Genomic DNA, 17,097 nt, shown 5'->3' with positions numbered 1-17,097 from the left:
GCAAGCAATACCTACTGAAGGTTGAAAGGCAATGAATGCCAAGCGATCGAAGTTATCGGAGGATTCGGATCTGAAAGTTTTAAGCACGTGAGCGTGCCACGCTCAGAAGTCAACCATCATCAGCGAAGTCAGCAAAATACAGTCTGGCCCTCAAATCTCGACCTTTTCACTTATGCGTCATGATTTATCGTCTGATGTCTCATTCACCTGCTTTCTCAAGCCGCGCGGCTGGGTCAACTAGGACCGCTACTTCTTTCCGGTAGCATTCTGGGGATATTGCTTGGTTCTTCTGCCTCGTGCATACAGCCGAATCAGCTGTGCGCTCGGCTATCTAGTGATCATCTTTCAATACAATCGGCGCTCATGAGCGGTTCGAACGAGAAAGAAAGCATGCAACTGGAATCGGTTTTCAACTTTCCCCGATCGCCATGGTGGTTGGACGCCTCCGTTCAGTCCTTCTTCTCCTTTGATGGAGTATGGGTATTATATGTTTTCCTGCACTCGCCATCTTTACTCCAAGATCTGTTCAGGTGAGAGACTATCAGATGAGGGATACGTATCTACTGATCAAAGGTTCCACCCTAGGCACTACTCCTTGATCGTCGCAGTGAAATGGCAAAAAACGGCCCGCGATCCTGGAGTCATTTACGCTTGTCTTATACAGCTGTCACATCGCACCTATCTATAGGTTCCACAGCGAACTCTTGCATGTGTACTTCCGCTTATCTTCCTCCGTTCAAACTCGCAGAAAGGATCGTGTGGTACAAAACTCTCATAAATCTCCTCCCATACTCGGTGTTATTCCACCATCATGGCGATTCCATCTTCATATGATCTTCCAATGCCTGACTCTGGTTTCAAACGCTTCTCGCGCTCGCTGTATGAAAACCAGTGTCCGGTGGATCAAGCCCGAGATACATTCACAACTAAAAATATGTCTTCGCTGTTTAAGGTTTGCACTTCTAAAAGCGTTAGTATTAAAATCGTCCTCACCCATGCTCATGGTGTTAGGATCTGGTCTTGTTACCTCGTAATGAAGCCCTCACAAATCTGCCTCGGTATCGCTGCCAGCTCGCTCCTCGTAGCGGGTGATCTCCAGAGCAGAGATGCACCTCCCCAGAGACTGGAAGTTCCTATTGCGGTTGACAGCAACAAGAAATATTCCGTCCATGTGAATATGGTGCGCCTGACCGTTACGGGTTACTTACTTCGTCCTCAATGCTCTCCAGTCTCCCGGACCACAATCACAAAACTTTACATTTGCACTCAGTTTTGGAACCGGATATACTATTGTTGCAGGAACGGCATGTGATACCTGCGACGGTGTTAAACCGTTCGTCTTTCTTAATTATGAACCACAATCTCCAGAAAGGTTTACGCATGTTCTTCTAGGTATAACCAAAGTGCATCCGCGACTGTCGAGCAACTACCCGGTAGTCGAGATGTTTCTGTCGTAAATGGCAGCGCAGGAGGTAATCTCATCACAGAGGATTGCAGTCTTCGACAGAGCAATGGATCTGGCTGGTTCTATGGTAATCAAACCAGTACGTACACTGAAGTATTGGTATCCCACACTGTATTCTCATGACCTTTTGCCCAGTTATCCTTGCCAATCAATCCGATTCGCTATTCTCACCTGGACACACTGGAATCATAGGACTTGGGACTAATGCTAGTACGTCTTCCGGTGATCGGACTGTCAGAGTTTATGTTGACTATATGTGTAGGGGATGGAAATTTTAGCGCTACCGTCTTTGGGGGTTGGCTGTCACAAAACCCATCTCAAACAAACTTTAGTTTTGGCATGGCGCTAAATCAAGCACCGGATGATACACAGGCTACAGCATCTGACTCGGACTCAGATGGCGGCTTATTCCATTGGCTTGAACCGGATCCTTCGTATTACAGCGGGGACGTAGCATGGAAGAACATGGTTCCGTCTAACTCTAGCAGTATTGCGGCAGATTTCCATGTGACGATGGATAGCTGGACATTCACAACATCTTTGGGGAATAGTTCGCAAAGTGGGGACCTGGTCACGCTCATCGATCCAATGTACTCCACAATGACCTTTCCTCAAGGAGCTGCAGCCCTCGTGTGTGCGTGATTTTCTATATTTCTTCCGTGTTAAACTTATCGATTGAATTGCATCGTATCAGATGCTGGTGTTCCTGGCGCTTCAGTCGTGGCTAATACTTCGATTACCAACATATGGGGTGTGCCTTGCCGGTCCAAAATGAATCTCACACTCACGTTTGGTGATCTCTCGGTTGTGGTCGACGAATCAGTTCTGGTGCGAAATCAAAATGGGCAGTGCTTTGGCGCCATTGAAGAATGGTCGTCGCCGTCGACCACGGAATACCTTTTAGGTTCTAGTTTTCTCGCTTCAGTCTATGTGTCAGTGATTCTGTTATCTTGTCCGTTCATTATCCTTATGCTTCTTTTCATTATAGAATATTTACCGTATCCAGCGCGACTGATGGCATGGTCGGGTTTGCACAGCGAGCGGTCAGCGCGAAGTCAAAAAGGCTGAACGCTGCCTCTATTGTCGGCGTCTCTCTGGGATCAGCCGCTTTTACTATTGCCGTCATCGTGATCGCCGTGTTGGTTGATCGCGCTCAGCGTAGGCGAAGACGGGCTGCAGCTGATGCAGCTGAGAAAGATCTCATTCCTTACACTGCCACTCCAGAAACACCTCTCTCCGGTTCGATTTCGAAGTCACCGCCTCATTCTCCAGAGATTGTAATAACAACCTATACACCACCTTCGACCAGTCATGGCCGTACCTCAGGTGCTACGTCAAATCGCTCGGATTCACCTTCAATGGCTGGAGCGGACCCGCCGCCATACTCTGGACGAGGTAGTGGGCTCATGCAAGTTGTGGAAAGACGGCAGCAAGAGGACATGCCTGCCGTCTTTGTTGGACCACCTCCCGGAGGCAAGCGTATTAGGAATAATTCATCCACGATTGTGGGCACGGTTTGATGTATGTTCAGCTTTATACGATTTTCCTTTGATAATTCGTTTTTTAGTTTTATGTACTACTAAAAATCCTACTTCTTATGTTGTAGCTATATCATGAACAGCTCAAGGTTGCTGAAACCAGCTGTAAGATAAAAGGTTAACGCGGTCACGTGGATCATCCATATGCCTTTCTTAGGTTCACGCCAAACAAGGCCATCGTTCAAGACCTACTTCTCAGAATTCGATTGACCGTTTTTGTACGTAACTCTGATCTTTACCACCACCATCACCATGAGTCTCAGCAGGGGCTTCATGTACTCTGCCATTCCAAGCAGCGAGGCAATGCTCGGAGCTCAAGGACCATACGGTCGGTCTCCGACAACACTAAAGGCCTTCTTCTTGATAACGACTATCCGTATCTCTCATGTTTTTCTGGTTTTGGATATTCCTGGAAACGCCCTACGAAATAGCTTCTCTCGGCAAAGCGGTCCACGTATCTCACCAAAATGACGTTCTGGACAAATCCAAGATATTTGTCGTCTCTCTTCCACGTCGTCACGACCGCCGAGAGCAGATGGAACGCCTGCGGTCATATCTGGGGCTACAGTGGACGTATTGGGATGCCGTAGAGGCGGAAGATGAGCGGATAAGTACCATTCTCGACAAGGTATACTCTCTTCGCAGCGAAGCAGCCAATCTTAGCATCGATACCATTTCCGAACGCATCCGGCTACCCTTCCAATGGCCAAGTAACATCGATACTCTTGCGCGAAGCAACGTATCTCTTGCTGCTGCCGAAGCGTCATTTTGGACTTTACCTCCGTCTTCCTCTTTCGCCAAGCAGGATACAACCCGCCCGCCTCTAACCTGCGCTATCGCCGATTTCACCATCTTGCCCTATGCAGATGCCTCGGAGCACAAGATTCTCAACGCTCCGCGAGTTGCGTGCTGGGATTCTCATCTCTCAGTCATCAAGGAAATTGCTAAGTTGGAGAAGGGTACCTTTGGCGTGATCTTAGAGGATGATGTCGACCTAGAGAAGGATATTAGAAGACGTCTCAATCGCGTGTGGACATATCTACCAGAGGATTGGGATATGGTACACCTAGGTCGATCTCAATCTTCCTCTTTTGGCCTAGCCTAATTCTCACATTCCTATAGGACACTGCTGGGGTAACGAGACCTACTACCCCGCACTGTCACCCCCTGCGTCTTCTACCGAGAGCCAATTGCATCCATCGAAAAAACCGAAATGCACTCACGCTTATGCTGTTTCGCCAATCGGCGCCCGACGCCTGTTGCTCTACCTTACCCATCCGCCATTTACCTATTCGCGAGCAATTGACCAGGCTTATACATGGTTGATCAAGAAGGAACGCATCAAGAGCTTCTCCATCGTGCCAAGTGTGGCCGTTCAGACGAAGAACGGTCTTAGTGATATCAGCAAAGAGAAACCGAGCGTCTGGAAAGAAACGTTGATCGATGGAGTATTCAGGACCTGATATCTAATACGTCAATTTTACCGATTTCTCTTAGGTTTCCTCCAAGTTGGACCAACTGTATATAATCTGGACGGTCTTTGTTATGTTGGTCTGTTGTAGCTCCTAAATGACCATGATATGTACAGATATAATATTCAAAGTGATGTATTGATATTCATCTACTCCTCGTAGAAGCGCAATCCCATCTCCTTTCCCTCTTGATCTATCCTCGCGAACCTCCCAAAAAGCGAACTCAGTACTGTCTCCACCTCCAGATCCTTTTCAACGGGCTGCTATGAGACTCCTTCGAATCGAAGGGTAGATTTCTGAAAATCAGGTACCAAGGCTGAGACCAATCTCCTTCCCATTGGCATCCTTCCTTGCACGAACTGCCCAAAAGGCAAATTCAGTATCGTCGCCATTCCCATGACCTTTGCGCCTGTACAGGCTGCTATAAGAGATCATCAAGCTGAAGAACCCTTCAAAAAGTTCAATTAAGGATCCATCGGGATTCGCCTTTGTCCAAACGCGTTTCATCGTGAACTTTCCGCGAGCGGACTGAATCCCGCATCCTCCGTCGACGATACCGGTATTAGCTGTGACCGCAGGACCGCTCTCGATGTCGGAGTCAGGCGCGAGGAAGAAGGATTCCTGGTGTTTCGTATAGGAAAGCTCGTTCACCGCCTTGATGTCCTCAAGACATAAGTCGTACGGTAAGCACTCCATAGGGTCGCAGAGGGCCGGGGAACTTGCTACGCCATCCATAGTGTAAGGCGCATCCGGGAGGACGATCTGAACACTGAAATCAGACTTGGCCTGGTAGGTAAGGATTGTCTTGTACAGCTCTTCGTATTGTGGCGTTGAGGAAGAGTTGGTAGGGAGATAGACTTTGGACAGGAAAGGTAAGACCATAGCGTAAAGGTCGAATTTTCCGGAAAAGATGGATTTGTTATCCTCTTCTTTCTGATACAGGGGAAAGGATCAGTGCTTGCAGTTAATGGACATGACATCGGCGCACTCGAGTATCCGAATCTGTAGACTAGACCAAAATCAACATAAGCACTAAGCGCCAAAATAAATACACACCTCGACATCGTTCTCGCTGAGATCTGCTGCTTCAGCGGTCTTCGCGCGTTTACCTCCCTCTTCTGCCACTTCCGACGCGTCAAGGCTAGGAGATCGCGGTCGCTTTTCTCCAACATTCTTTGCCTGAGCGGCCTTCTTCTTGGAAGAAGTTTTCTTGTTCGTCGCAGCGGCGGGTCCCTTTTTCTGAAGAGCATACTTTGATCAGGAGCCTAGCATATAACAGCAGGCCTTGACTCACTGGTGGCATAGTGAACGGTGGGTGCAAAGCTGTGCAAAGAAAATTGGGGAACGAGTGGTGTGGTACGAGCGTTTATATACACGGGGAGGTGGTGGCGACGATCGAAGCGGAGGTCAAAGCGTGTCTTGTAATTTGAACTATTCGAAGCTTAACGACGCCTCGTGCCACCATTCAAGACAACCAGGTCCAAGGAATGCATGTCTTATAGTATTATTCGTTTTATGCAGTCCGGTTATAGACCCCCTTCTTCACTAACTTGCAAAAGGCATCCTAGAGGTATTCATGTTGTCAACATCTGAAACCAAGGCACCATGCGTCATGGGTTGAAAGAAGGTCACTGGGCGGATGTAGTCAAGAGGGTAAAAGACAAAAACGTTTCAGGAAAGACTTCCGGTGAACTCGAAATCGTTCTCTTGTCATCTTGTACGACAGATGAACCTCAACAAGAGCAACATTGAATGTAGTGCTTACAAATTGAATCGTTACGGTTGGCATGTGAATGCAATTTAAGAAATCTTGAACTGATTACGTCACGAGGTCAGTTACTACTAGAGCGGTAATTAACATAATAATCACCAAGTGGGGCAGGGCAGAAGAAGTGTCTAGGTTCGCTTTCTGTTACAGGTGAAGAAGCTGAAGGCACGCTCCATCTTTGGAAGACGGACAACGTGGATGTTTAAGCTGTGGAATGCGGTTATTTGTTTAAATGCCCCGATTCCGGTTTTGATATGGCCAGGGGAAACAGCGAGGTCCTATTAATCGTCAGACCGGGTAAAGCAAATCCAAGAGAAGACTCGAATGATTCTGGCTCGTCCGGAAACTGTCGACGAGTATCTGAATTGACTGAAGGAGCATTATAGTGACGAGTAATGGGCGAAAACTTCCGTGGATGACGGTGTCCTTCTGCAAGGAGTATGTATGGGTCCGTAGTGGGATACTCATTCTTAACAGCCCAGAGGATTGTGGACTTGGGTGGGATACGGAGTAGCGACATGATTACACTGATATTGATACTGCCCCGAGGTTGAGGCATAGGCACATCGTATAAAGGTGCAGCACTGACATTCGTTGAAAGGGCTCAGGTCTGATGCGGGAAACAAGTAAGAACGAATGACGCTAGTCTGGTTTTGAAAACAAACATAGCCTATATTCTTACAAGCTCGTATTACAGTGTTGTTACAAATTCCGGCGCTCTTTCAACGCCTCTCGTTGTTTCAGTTGAGCTTGAAGGCCGGGTGGTCTACGCTATCGATGATTCTTGTGGGCTCCAGCATGTTTTCAATGATGAACGTGCCGTCTAGGTGTCTGGTCAGTGACAAGTTGAAGAATAAGCACCGAGAGATGGACGACTCACTAGGCATATCGTTCTGCTCTGCACGAACGTGGGCATCATCCAACGTCTGGGTGATCCCGGTCAATACATGGCGCTTCACCAGCCTCTGCCTCGCCTCCTCGATGTCTAAACGAAGGTAACACCGCTCATCCAGCAGGCGACCTGCCTCTGCCCAATGATCAACAGCTAAGCAGGTGTACAGCCCTTCGATAATGACGATACGATGATGAGGCCGAATGGTGACGGCATCCGGAGTCGGATCCTTGACTGCGTGGTCGAAAGATGGGGCAGTGATGACGGACGACGCGTCCAACGGTATACGCAGGCTCTTCACGAATGCAAGGTAGGCTGGGCCGTCGAACGTCCAGTGGATTCCGCGTCTGGAATGAGCCAATTTGGGGTCAGGAAACTGGTCCAGCTGAGCTCGGGTGAGGTGCCATCCATCGAGACCGACGAGCACCGCGCGAGATTGCTGGCCGGATTTCTCTAGTAGTTCGTTCGTGTATCGTTCTAGGAGGTCAGAAAATACTGATTTGCCAGATGCTGGGATTCCGCAGATGCCTACTAGGAGTCGGTCATTGCTCGGTGTCCTGTAGGCGTCAATGACAGTGATCCTCTATACGATAACGAGTACTCACTGGTGCAATTTCTCGACAAGGTGCTGGGCCAGCGTCGTCGCTGCCTGGTCCATGCTGCCTCGTTGACATCAGGAGGATATGGGTGATATCGATGTGAACAAGCTGACCTGGCAACTGGCAAAGGACCATGACACGGTTATTCCCAGGCTCTCTCTCGCTGCAACCACCACCTTCTATGCTATTAGACTTTGCCGCCATGAATTTCTCCAATTTACCGACTCCATTTGTTCAATTGCCCCACTGCGAGCGAACTCCAATGTCGACGTCCTCCGCCTTTAGAGCAAGAACAGGACATCTTCCTCGATATCCGACGACCGTCCTGAGGCGGGATAGATTCGCCTTGATATGCTGATCTTCATTTCCACTGGAGGACCATGTCTACTCTGCGAAGGAAAGGGGTCGCAGTTAGAATTCGGCGATTCTCAACACACAAGGTTGCTTTCCTATTGTGAGCCCAATCTTTTCGTCCTTCATTGCCTACTCAAACGCTTTACCAGATCAATACCATTGACTGAATTCTCGTACCTTTGTACCTAAATGCTTGGAAATGTACGAGATGCAACGCGTCATCTCACGGTACTCTGAAACAAATCCTAAACAATCGTCTCGGCTTCTCCTTGGTCGTGTAAACGTCTTGTTCTTTCGCTGAACATCGATATGGAACCGACCGGTCGAAGCTACGACTCCCATATGCATGCAATGCCACTGTTGGACTGTACGTGCTTGGATTTACAACACAAAGACTCAAGGGCTTATTAACTCATTCACAGCATCGACCGTGGAATCAGTATTAAAAGACTACACAAAGTTATTACAGGATGCCCTGTTGAATTTGAGCGACACCGCCAAGCATACAAAGCTATCGGATTATCTGATGAAGCCAAAGGAATTTTTGGACAGTCCCCTTCTGCGGTCCATTATCGACTGCCCGAATAGAAAAGGCGAAGCTCATGTCTGCATCACGCTTTTCTCCTTACGCAACCCCTGGGTACATGTTTTTGGATGATATGGCGTGTGAGTATTGGCCTACAAGAAGCACCGCTCTTTCAACGCTCTCCTCGCCCGACTTGGTAAACGTTGAAGAGCCGGCAACAGTTAGGGACATTCAAATGACCCTCCCGAGCATGGGACGTGCCCAAAACTTCGAAAAGCTGAGCAGCTTTGTGCGAGACGCTTTCAACGCATGGAAAGAGGGACACTCTCTGCAACATCCTCCTTCTCTTTTCGTCTGCGGCGCCCCAGGTACAGGTAAAACTTATTTCTGCAGAATGGGGATCCTGGGCTTCCTCAACAAAGATGGCCACATGGGTAATGGTGATCCATTTAACATGGCATGTGCCATCAGTGCCCAAAAGCAACTCCACTTGGAGTTATCGTTCAGCGACGGACTAGTTGGTGGAGAAACGGCGAATCCAAGCAAGTCGCTCGGTTTCCGAATCATTTACGAAATGTTCAAGGACCTCGCCAACTTCCGGCGGCGGTATCCAACGTCCCACGAGTTTCTATCGGCTTTTATGTCTGGCCCGACCTCCTCTGCGCATGTCGTTACATTGTCCGATGTCGGAACCTTCTTGAAGACACGACTGTCCCTGCCGGAAGGTCCTACGATCTTATTCGTTCATCTTGATGAAATAGAACGAATATTGCAACGACCTGATAAGAAGGAGGGTGTTGTCTATCTTCAGAGCATCGCTGAGGCTTTCGATGCGGTCAATCTAGAGCAGTACGATGTTTTCTTTTGCCCTTTATTCTCAGGGACCGGGTCGACTCCCATCGTGGAGGCTCTCAAAGCTCGGGGCCACTACCGCGGCGGCGCTTTCGTCATCGACCTCGACTTGATCACTCCGAAGGAATATTGCCAGGGGCTCAGCGACTTTTTATCGATGCAGATAGGGTATGGTTCTAGTAAGAGTCTATATATACTGTCATTTTGAGCTTTTCCTAACGAGGATGACAGAACCTCCTCCGTTCAAGGCTTCGGAGATTTCCAAAGGCGTACAGGGAACTTTGATGGACATCGAAGGCGTCCCGAAGTTATTCATTGCACTTCTTCATGTGCTATCATACCTCAAAGGACCGCAGTCTATTAGCCCCTCGAGTGGCCAGTTTCTGGATTGGCCAATCGACCGCCAGCGGATTAGAGAAGCCGTAAAAGACCCATCTCTCTCTACAAGCACAATCCTCAAAGCCCTTTATACATGCATCACTGGATTCGAATATCCTTCCCTCTTGGATCGCAAGTGATGACGCGGACCTCAGTACAGTGAGAGCCTCATTCGGACTAGAACTACCAGAGTCTAACAACACGAATGACTAGATTTGGTGTTACGCCATTACCGACATTCCCATCCGGCGCTACGAATGGCTCGACATTCGAAATGAAGATTCCCCGACCTTTTCTGATCTGGATCCGTGATGGGAAGGTGGTGTTGTGCGGTTTACCAAACGACTATAATACCCATAGCATTCGAGCACCGCGTCACCTTCCCATTTATCCTTCTTAAGAGCATTCTCCCGAGGGAACACCTAAACATCGTACCGACCGAAGAGACCGGCCCTCTATACTGGCGAGAGATTGCAGACTTCGACGGGACCTGGCTGTTATGCAGGCTGAAGGCTTTCAAGGACTTGCGTAGGACCAGTCAGCCGCTTCAGGATTTTTTGCCTATGGATGCTTCGTGTCGACAAGCACATAGGCTCATCAATCTAAGCGGGCCCATCGACGATTCCCTCGAACGGCTCGAAACTAAGCCGCATGATATGGTCAGCAGGTGTCGTCGACTCGGAAAGATAGGATGTTTTGGATGGAAGAATGTTCTCGGTGCGGGAGGCTGGGATTGGGCATTGAGCTTACCTTTGGTCGATGCTGGTCGGCTGCTCCTCGTGGGTGAGAGGATGGAAGGGAGTCTTCATCCATCGCGCATCGAAGCAGAGCTCAAAACGGTTACTGCGACATGGTTCCGGACTGGAATGAGAGTAGGTCATTTCGTTGTGCTGACTGACGGAGTGTTTGAAGGGACGCTTTCTGCTAATGTCAAGAAGATGACTAGCATTGTGGATCGTACAACGATGGATAAGTTCTTTGGGAAAATAATGGCTGCCAGACTACGAGCGGCTTCTGAGTTGCGAGCATTTGTATAGCACTGTATTTTGTGTCGTAGCAATAACACAAAATGTAATATTTAACAACTGTGATTAATCAAAAAGCTAGCAGGAAAATGGTTACTAGATAGTCTGAACAGAACGGATAAGTTATACTTCGCCCATGGATGCCTCGGCGTTCACTGTGTGGGCACTGCCGTGTAATGCTACCTACCTACCTACGTGTAGCGATTGTCAGGGCCCGGCTCGGCTCGGCTTTGAGGGGTTGGGCTCGGCTTGAGGAGGCTCAGGTTTGTAAAATCGCAAGCCCAAGTCTTGAACCCAACTCCGCTCGGGCTCAGGCCAGGGCTTCATGCAATAGAAGGTTCTGAGTAAGATCATGAGTAAAACCTGAAGCCATTGTTTTATATACTAACCAAATACTGACCCTGTACATCACGAACCACAGTTCCAGCCTGTTTCAGACTCTCATCTACATCGTCCACTCCAGAAGGAGACCTTCATTGTACTGTCGGCGCTTTTTAGGTGGGAGTTCTTTCTCTGTCGTGTTATCAGTTGGTACATTTACGAGAAGAAGTATCAGGTATGTTTGACTCACTAGGATCATCAAGATTCAGCATCAAGAGGTCGTGTAGGGTACCTTCAGAAAGCCCGGGTTTGAGCCCAAGGCTTGGGCTTTCAGAAATCAAAGCCTGAGCCCGAGCCCTTTGCAAGCCGCCTGAAAGGCCCGGCTTTTCTCGGCCCGGCCCTGTCAATCGCTACCTACGTGTCGGACGTTAGCCGGGGCCTTAGTTTTTCTTTCCTACAGTGGCATCGTCGATAGCCTCATTCTTTACTATGATAAACAATCATCGGTGCTGGGCCAGCATCGTCACTTCCTCGAATATCAAGGGGAGAGATATCAGCTGGTAAAGATCATGACGGACCACCACGATCGTCTCACAAACACCACCTTCAAACACCCCCCCCTTTCCCCCGGTCATGATGCCTTGTGAAAGGTGGAATATAGTATACTCATACTCATCTGCCTCCCAAGATAATCTAAGACAAGTTTCCTGTCGGATATCGACGAGCGCCCCGCCTTTCACATGAGGATAATGATTGTTCAATGACTTGAAGGAGGAGCAAGTTTACCTGTGGTGAGCCAATCGGTGAAGGTACATAAGCGCTAATGCATAGTATTCGTTGTCGTTTTCTGCAGCTCATCTGCTAGGTCACTCTGGCTAACTGCATTTGGCTCCACTGCCCGGTTCCTGATGGCAGACAACCCGATTATCGAATCTCGATATCTGGTGCGACGTTTCAAAAAATATGTTCACCTTCAGACGTCTCCTTGGTACCAGGGTTCAAGTACTCAAGTTCCGGTCTGAATAATTCCTATCTTCCTCCAAGACATCCAAAACTTGTCAAGAGATGCAATCCGTTGTCCTTGTATGTTCATCTCTCATCTTCAATATAGGCACTTCCGACATAGGCTTCCCACAGCGATATTGATGGTGGGGCAGCCGGGAATCTGCGTATACGTGACAAAGTGGGAAAGGTAGTAGTGTGAACAGTAGAGAAAGAAGGGGGGCAGTTTTTGCCACGATGTGACTCATGTACGTCTATTTCTACGTTCCCGGTTTCTTGCCCCTTGACTGAAATATCTGTGTACCAGGTACGATGTAACAGGCGTACCACCAAACGACATAAAACAAATTTTAGACCGAGATTGGGCCCATCTTATACAAGGGAAAGCTGTTCCCGACAGTCGAAATCATCTCCACGAGAAGGGAAAACCTCCATTGCACTATAAGACTTGCCGAGACGAGACATACCCCATATCTCCTGCGCGCCATAACGAATTCAATCCTGAATCTCACATGTACTTGATGGCTAGCACACCCACGTACCGGCGTACATCCGAAAGCAATGCGATCCGGACTCTGGATTCCTTAACGTTTGACTGAATTGACGCAATGTCACAGTGGACGGTTGGACGAAATCGAAGCAGTGAGGATAAAGAAAGGTTTTCTGAGACATGGACGAAGGGCAATATGGACTTGCTGTAAAGATACATGGAAAATGGCGGTGGCAAGCATAGGTACAGCGTTCATGCCAATTGTGACGAAAAAGAACATGCTACAGTACTTCAGTCGGACAAGTACCGATTCAAGGCACAACGACAATGGCTTACTGGTCAGACTGTGTGTCTATCTGTTTATTACGATTGACTGAACGCCGTTCTAGGTACATATGAATCTGTGCCGAAGGGTCACAAAATCAACGCCTTGTCCCTGGAACTTTTATGTAAACGACTCGAAGGATCCTTGGCCCACATGGTTCAAGTATGAAGATCCTGAGAAAAGTAGGTGCCAAGCTCGGTTGTTCTCCCAAAAAGAGGAGAAGGACGAACTCCCGCTCATCATACTCGCTGCAAGTGGATGAAGCTAGGCTGTAAGCTTTAGGCTCTATTCCTGACACTGTCTGTCTTTACGTCTTGTCCAGCGAGTGTCACGGTTCAGCAGCGTGCCTCAGCATGCCTCTCTACCTGCTCAATTTGGGGTATTCGTGTGGTCGACAGGAAGATACTTCCTCTCATTGCCGTGCGGGGCCATCACTATCATCTTTTCTGTCTGGTTCGTCGTCGTCGTACGTGCGGTCACCTAACGTGCTTCATACGATGACTGGATCATCGGGATCATCGCATGCTACCACAGCACACAAGTCGTTTTCAACGATTCACGTTCAAGGATGATCCTCTCCTGACTCACAAATGACTTTGCCTGTCAAGGGATTTCATCTTCGCTCCACCTTCAATTATATCCTCTATTTAACCTTCTTATTCATCACCTCCCCTGGTCTATCCTGCATCGACTTCTGTCTTCTGCCCGCCTCAATGTTAAGGTTCATTTGATGCTTCAAGTCTGCCTGTACGATAAATTTTTTCCTTCATCTATATTCCTCTTCCGCTCTGAATCGCTTGCCCCGACCCACAGGTGAGGCCTGCTCAGTCAGCACGGCTTCTGGACCTCTACCATTTCCCCACTCAGACCGCTATTGGTTTCCCTGAACCGAACGCATTCCTCGCCTGGCGACGACTAAGATGTGCCGGCCGTCATAGCTATCAAAAGACAGTGCAGCACTTATGGGAAGCAATTTCGAGGTGCTATATATCACTGAAGCGCACAATTATATGCGCAGATAGATAAGCTGTTATAGAGGAGCCCGTCAGGATGAGTGAGCAGGACAGGTGCAATGCCGCGACCATAATACAACCAAACAAGCGTGCTGCCCTCTAAACCTGTCTTCTATCCAGTGCCATTCCGAGACGAGTCTCTATCGTGCTACTGTCATCATATCTGCCTACTTCGTGTACCAAGATGGACCCAAATCCTACGGGCGATGTTCCTATGTCGGACCTTAACGAGTCCAACTCCGACTCTGCTGTTCCCATGGACGTGGACTCGGCGGAGCATACAAGGTTGCCTTCGAAGTGTAAGTGCCCAGTTGTCAAGCCAAAGGGCTCAAATACTGATACTCAGCTTGTAGCATCCATGGACATGACCATAGAGGTGTATTTACGTGCCCACCTCGATACCCTGTCAACCGGCATTAGCGAGCTGAGCGACACTGTCAAACAGACCACGCTTTTGGAATATCGGGACAAGCCACCTGGATTCATTCTTAACGAAGAACTTCGAGGCCTGCTCAATGCATGCGTTCACCCGTACGCTGTTGCACCCACGCCTGATGTTGGCTCGCCTGTCTCGAATATACCGACCGTACCCTCAAGCTTTGCTGTGCACTCGGTGTCTGCCTCCGCATTTTTGGATACTCTACGGCGGGAGTTTTGGCCTCAGGGCGACAGCAGTCTCCCCAGCCACCCGTCATTGCCTGATATGACAGACGTTCAGGAGCCAACAAGAGTCTTCGATCTTCGTTCAACACTCCCGTGTATTGGGCGCTCAGATAACATCGAGATGTTAAGGGCCGTCATCCAACAGGCTTACGAAGCGTGGAAGAAGAATTTTGCTTTTCAAAGCAACCTTTCTCTTCCTGTACCTGTGGTGTGCGGTGGATCAGGCAGAGGCAAAACATATTTTTGTCGTTTAGGAATTCAGAAACTTTTCAGGGAAAGTGGAAAACTCGGAGACTTTGAACACGCGTGTACCTTCACTGCGGAGAAACATCTCAACATCGGGATCTTGTTCAAGAACGTGGTTGCTGGAGAGAAAGCGTATTCAGGGAACTCACTTGCTCTGCAGCTCACGTACGAGGTGTTCAAGGGTTTTCCCGCCTTTATGGACAAATACCCCACAGTCAAAAGCCTTCTATCATTATTCGCCACTCGAGTATCAATGACACTACTGGACCTACAGCGTTTCCTCAAAAAACAACTGGGCCTCCCAAGTGGCGCTACGACGATCTTGTCTGTACACCTCGATCAAATAGATAGGGCTCTCCGAGGCGCTGATTTTACCCACCTCAAGAACATCATTGATGCATTTGAAACCATCAACATGCAGCAAGATGCGATTTTCTTCTCGTTGCTGCTCTCTGGCAAGGAATCAACGGCAATCCTAAACGCTTTGAAATCTCGTAGAAGCTACCGCGGCTATCCCATTGATCTAAAACCAATAACATGGCAGGAGTACCACCAGGGACTATGCGACTTTCTTTCTGCGCGGATAGGAGATGGTCCTGGTGGGAGTCTATGTCTTTTGTTCTGAGCCTATGTTAACGAGAGTAACAGAATGTAAACCGATCCAGCCTACAGATATCTCGAAAGGTTTACAGAGGATCCTGCTGGATATTGAAGGCGTCCCCAAGTTTTTCGTTATATTGCTGCACGTACTGTCTTCTCTTGAAGGACTGCAGTCGTTTGCACGCCCAAAACATGCGTTGGAAGACTGGACAATAAATCGCGAACGTATTCGAAAAGCCGTAATCGATACAAGTGCTGACACAAATAGACTAATCCTCGTCAACCTCTATGACTGTGTTACGTCTTCCCAGGCCATCCCCTCCTGGACCACAAGCGACGATGCCACCCTAGCAAAGGTAAAGATTTTCATTCAAAAAATGGATATACCTGAATCTATTGACTTTGAACAACAGATCTTGTGCTACGCCATAACCGACATTCCAGTCACACGCGAAACATGGCTAGACAGAGAATGGGAACGTTCTCCGACTTTTTCTGACCTGGAACGTGACGGCAAGCTGATATTGCGCCCTTTGATAAAGCCCGGTAAATCAGACGTAAATGCAGCGGCGATCGAGTACCGAGTCACCTTTCCTCTAATCTTACTCAAAAGTATTCTTTTGAAGACTGGTAGTGCCCCCGGCAGCTACACCCTAACAGAGCGCCGCGGCCCTCTTTACTGGCAAGAGGCAGAAGATATGGATGGGACCTGGTTCCTGTACAGATTAAAGGCTTTCAAAGAACTTCATGGAAACTTCAAGCCCCTTCGCGATCTCCTTCCGATGGATGACGAGTTATGCAAATCGTTGCGAACTCGTTCCGTTGACCTTAGCGGGCCGATTGAAGACTCTCTCCTCAGACTCTTACATAAAATTACCCAACCGCAGGAACTGGCTCAGTATATCGACCCCAATAGACGTGGTTGCTACGGTTTCAAGAACGCACCTGGCGCCGAAAGTTGGGACTGGGCGATAATTCTTCCTTTGAGGAAATCTCGTAACCTACTGCTGATGGGTCAGAGTAAAATGTCTATGGAAGGGGAGCGACCAAAAGGAGCGGATGCGCCTACTATCTCCAAAACGGTCATCGAAACGGAACGCAGGAAAGTTGATCCGTGGTTCAATGCGCCATCAGAGGTGAAAAGGGGCGCTGGTTACTCAACATGTCATTTCGTTGTCGTTTCGGACCGAAGATTCGTAGCGGCAAAAGGTCTCGATAAGGGCGTCAAGAAGACGACTAGTGTCGTGCATCGCGACGTGATGAAAGACTATTTTGGGGAGATGATGGGTGCAAGACGACAGGCAGCATGTGATTTCCGACTACCTAAGTAGATAATTTATATAGAGATACGAGTATCGCGAGTATATAATAACTAACTTGCCAGGTTAAGATAATTTACTGGATACTGCGGGTTACGATGTTTCTTTCCTGCGATTGTGAAGCATTTTCATCAAAGGCATCGAGTCGTGTCCTTGCTAGGGAAGGTAGATAGAGGGAATGAGAATCTATATTGACGAAACTGTCGGCTGGCTTTGGGTCCGCCGACAATTAGACTACAGGGAATAGGT

General features: G+C 48.5%; 6 protein-coding genes across 6 annotated transcripts; 4 read left to right on the top strand and 2 right to left on the bottom strand.

The window, feature by feature from the left end:
- Positions 1-54: 54 nt before the first annotated feature.
- Positions 55-3,155, top strand: EV420DRAFT_1569789 (aspartic peptidase domain-containing protein). Its single transcript, XM_060474238.1, has 9 exons — positions 55-531; positions 675-952; positions 1,012-1,180; positions 1,230-1,333; positions 1,393-1,544; positions 1,601-1,675; positions 1,728-2,099; positions 2,160-2,397; positions 2,454-3,155. The coding sequence occupies exons 1-9, from the start codon at positions 364-366 to the stop codon at positions 2,983-2,985; spliced, it is 2,088 nt and encodes a 695-aa protein (XP_060325877.1). The 5' UTR covers positions 55-363; the 3' UTR covers positions 2,986-3,155.
- EV420DRAFT_892284 (uncharacterized protein) lies at positions 3,144-4,622 on the top strand. The gene is made up of 3 exons (XM_060483897.1): positions 3,144-3,331; positions 3,435-4,073; positions 4,126-4,622. Exons 1-3 carry the CDS (start codon positions 3,256-3,258, stop codon positions 4,464-4,466), a joined length of 1,056 nt encoding a protein of 351 aa, XP_060325876.1. The 5' UTR covers positions 3,144-3,255; the 3' UTR covers positions 4,467-4,622.
- A 156-nt stretch (positions 4,623-4,778) lies between these two features.
- Positions 4,779-5,778, bottom strand: EV420DRAFT_1483962 (uncharacterized protein; the record flags this gene model as incomplete). The annotated part of the gene is given in 4 exon segments (XM_060470028.1): positions 4,779-5,408; positions 5,464-5,484; positions 5,532-5,708; positions 5,728-5,778. The coding sequence occupies 4 exon segments, from the start codon at positions 5,776-5,778 to the stop codon at positions 4,779-4,781; spliced, it is 879 nt and encodes a 292-aa protein (XP_060325875.1).
- A 1,205-nt stretch (positions 5,779-6,983) lies between these two features.
- On the bottom strand, positions 6,984-7,793 carry EV420DRAFT_1276502 (P-loop containing nucleoside triphosphate hydrolase protein; the record flags this gene model as incomplete). The annotated part of the gene is made up of 3 exons (XM_060467962.1): positions 6,984-7,066; positions 7,124-7,692; positions 7,741-7,793. 3 exons carry the CDS (start codon positions 7,791-7,793, stop codon positions 6,984-6,986), a joined length of 705 nt encoding a protein of 234 aa, XP_060325874.1.
- An 897-nt stretch (positions 7,794-8,690) lies between these two features.
- On the top strand, positions 8,691-10,881 carry EV420DRAFT_1647957 (uncharacterized protein; the record flags this gene model as incomplete). The annotated part of the gene is made up of 4 exons (XM_060478096.1): positions 8,691-9,645; positions 9,698-9,980; positions 10,058-10,152; positions 10,205-10,881. The coding sequence occupies 4 exons, from the start codon at positions 8,691-8,693 to the stop codon at positions 10,879-10,881; spliced, it is 2,010 nt and encodes a 669-aa protein (XP_060325873.1).
- Positions 10,882-13,737: 2,856 nt separating this feature from the next.
- EV420DRAFT_892455 (uncharacterized protein) lies at positions 13,738-16,969 on the top strand. The gene is made up of 4 exons (XM_060483898.1): positions 13,738-14,319; positions 14,374-15,528; positions 15,578-15,885; positions 15,943-16,969. Exons 1-4 carry the CDS (start codon positions 14,205-14,207, stop codon positions 16,858-16,860), a joined length of 2,496 nt encoding a protein of 831 aa, XP_060325872.1. The 5' UTR covers positions 13,738-14,204; the 3' UTR covers positions 16,861-16,969.
- Positions 16,970-17,097: the final 128 nt, after the last annotated feature.

The sequence above is a fragment of the Desarmillaria tabescens genome (assembly GCF_030435595.1).
Source record: "Desarmillaria tabescens strain CCBAS 213 chromosome Unknown EV420scaffold_46, whole genome shotgun sequence".
NCBI classification, from domain to species: Eukaryota; Fungi; Basidiomycota; class Agaricomycetes; order Agaricales; family Physalacriaceae; genus Desarmillaria; species Desarmillaria tabescens.
The sequence above is the reverse complement of the archived record's forward strand: the minus strand, read 5'-3'. Positions and strand labels throughout refer to the sequence as shown.

What these genes read in the sequence shown, in the direction of transcription:
- EV420DRAFT_892284 (XM_060483897.1), top strand. Translation starts at nt 3,256, where the DNA reads ATGAGTCTCAGCAGGGGCTTCATGTACTCTGCCATTCCAAGCAGCGAG. An exon ending in CGGAGCTCAAGGACCATACG is followed by an intron (nt 3,332 to 3,434) that starts GTCGGTCTCCGA and finishes CCTACGAAATAG; the next exon opens with CTTCTCTCGGCAAAGCGGTC. An exon ending in TTGGGATATGGTACACCTAG is followed by an intron (nt 4,074 to 4,125) that starts GTCGATCTCAAT and finishes ACATTCCTATAG; the next exon opens with GACACTGCTGGGGTAACGAG.
- EV420DRAFT_1569789 (XM_060474238.1), top strand. Translation starts at nt 364, where the DNA reads ATGAGCGGTTCGAACGAGAAAGAAAGCATGCAACTGGAATCGGTTTTC. An exon ending in TACTCCAAGATCTGTTCAGG is followed by an intron (nt 532 to 674) that starts TGAGAGACTATC and finishes AGCTGTCACATC; the next exon opens with GCACCTATCTATAGGTTCCA. An exon ending in GTTCTATGGTAATCAAACCA is followed by an intron (nt 1,545 to 1,600) that starts GTACGTACACTG and finishes CCTTTTGCCCAG; the next exon opens with TTATCCTTGCCAATCAATCC.
- EV420DRAFT_892455 (XM_060483898.1), top strand. Translation starts at nt 14,205, where the DNA reads ATGGACCCAAATCCTACGGGCGATGTTCCTATGTCGGACCTTAACGAG. An exon ending in GCGGATAGGAGATGGTCCTG is followed by an intron (nt 15,529 to 15,577) that starts GTGGGAGTCTAT and finishes CGAGAGTAACAG; the next exon opens with AATGTAAACCGATCCAGCCT. An exon ending in ACGATGCCACCCTAGCAAAG is followed by an intron (nt 15,886 to 15,942) that starts GTAAAGATTTTC and finishes TTTGAACAACAG; the next exon opens with ATCTTGTGCTACGCCATAAC.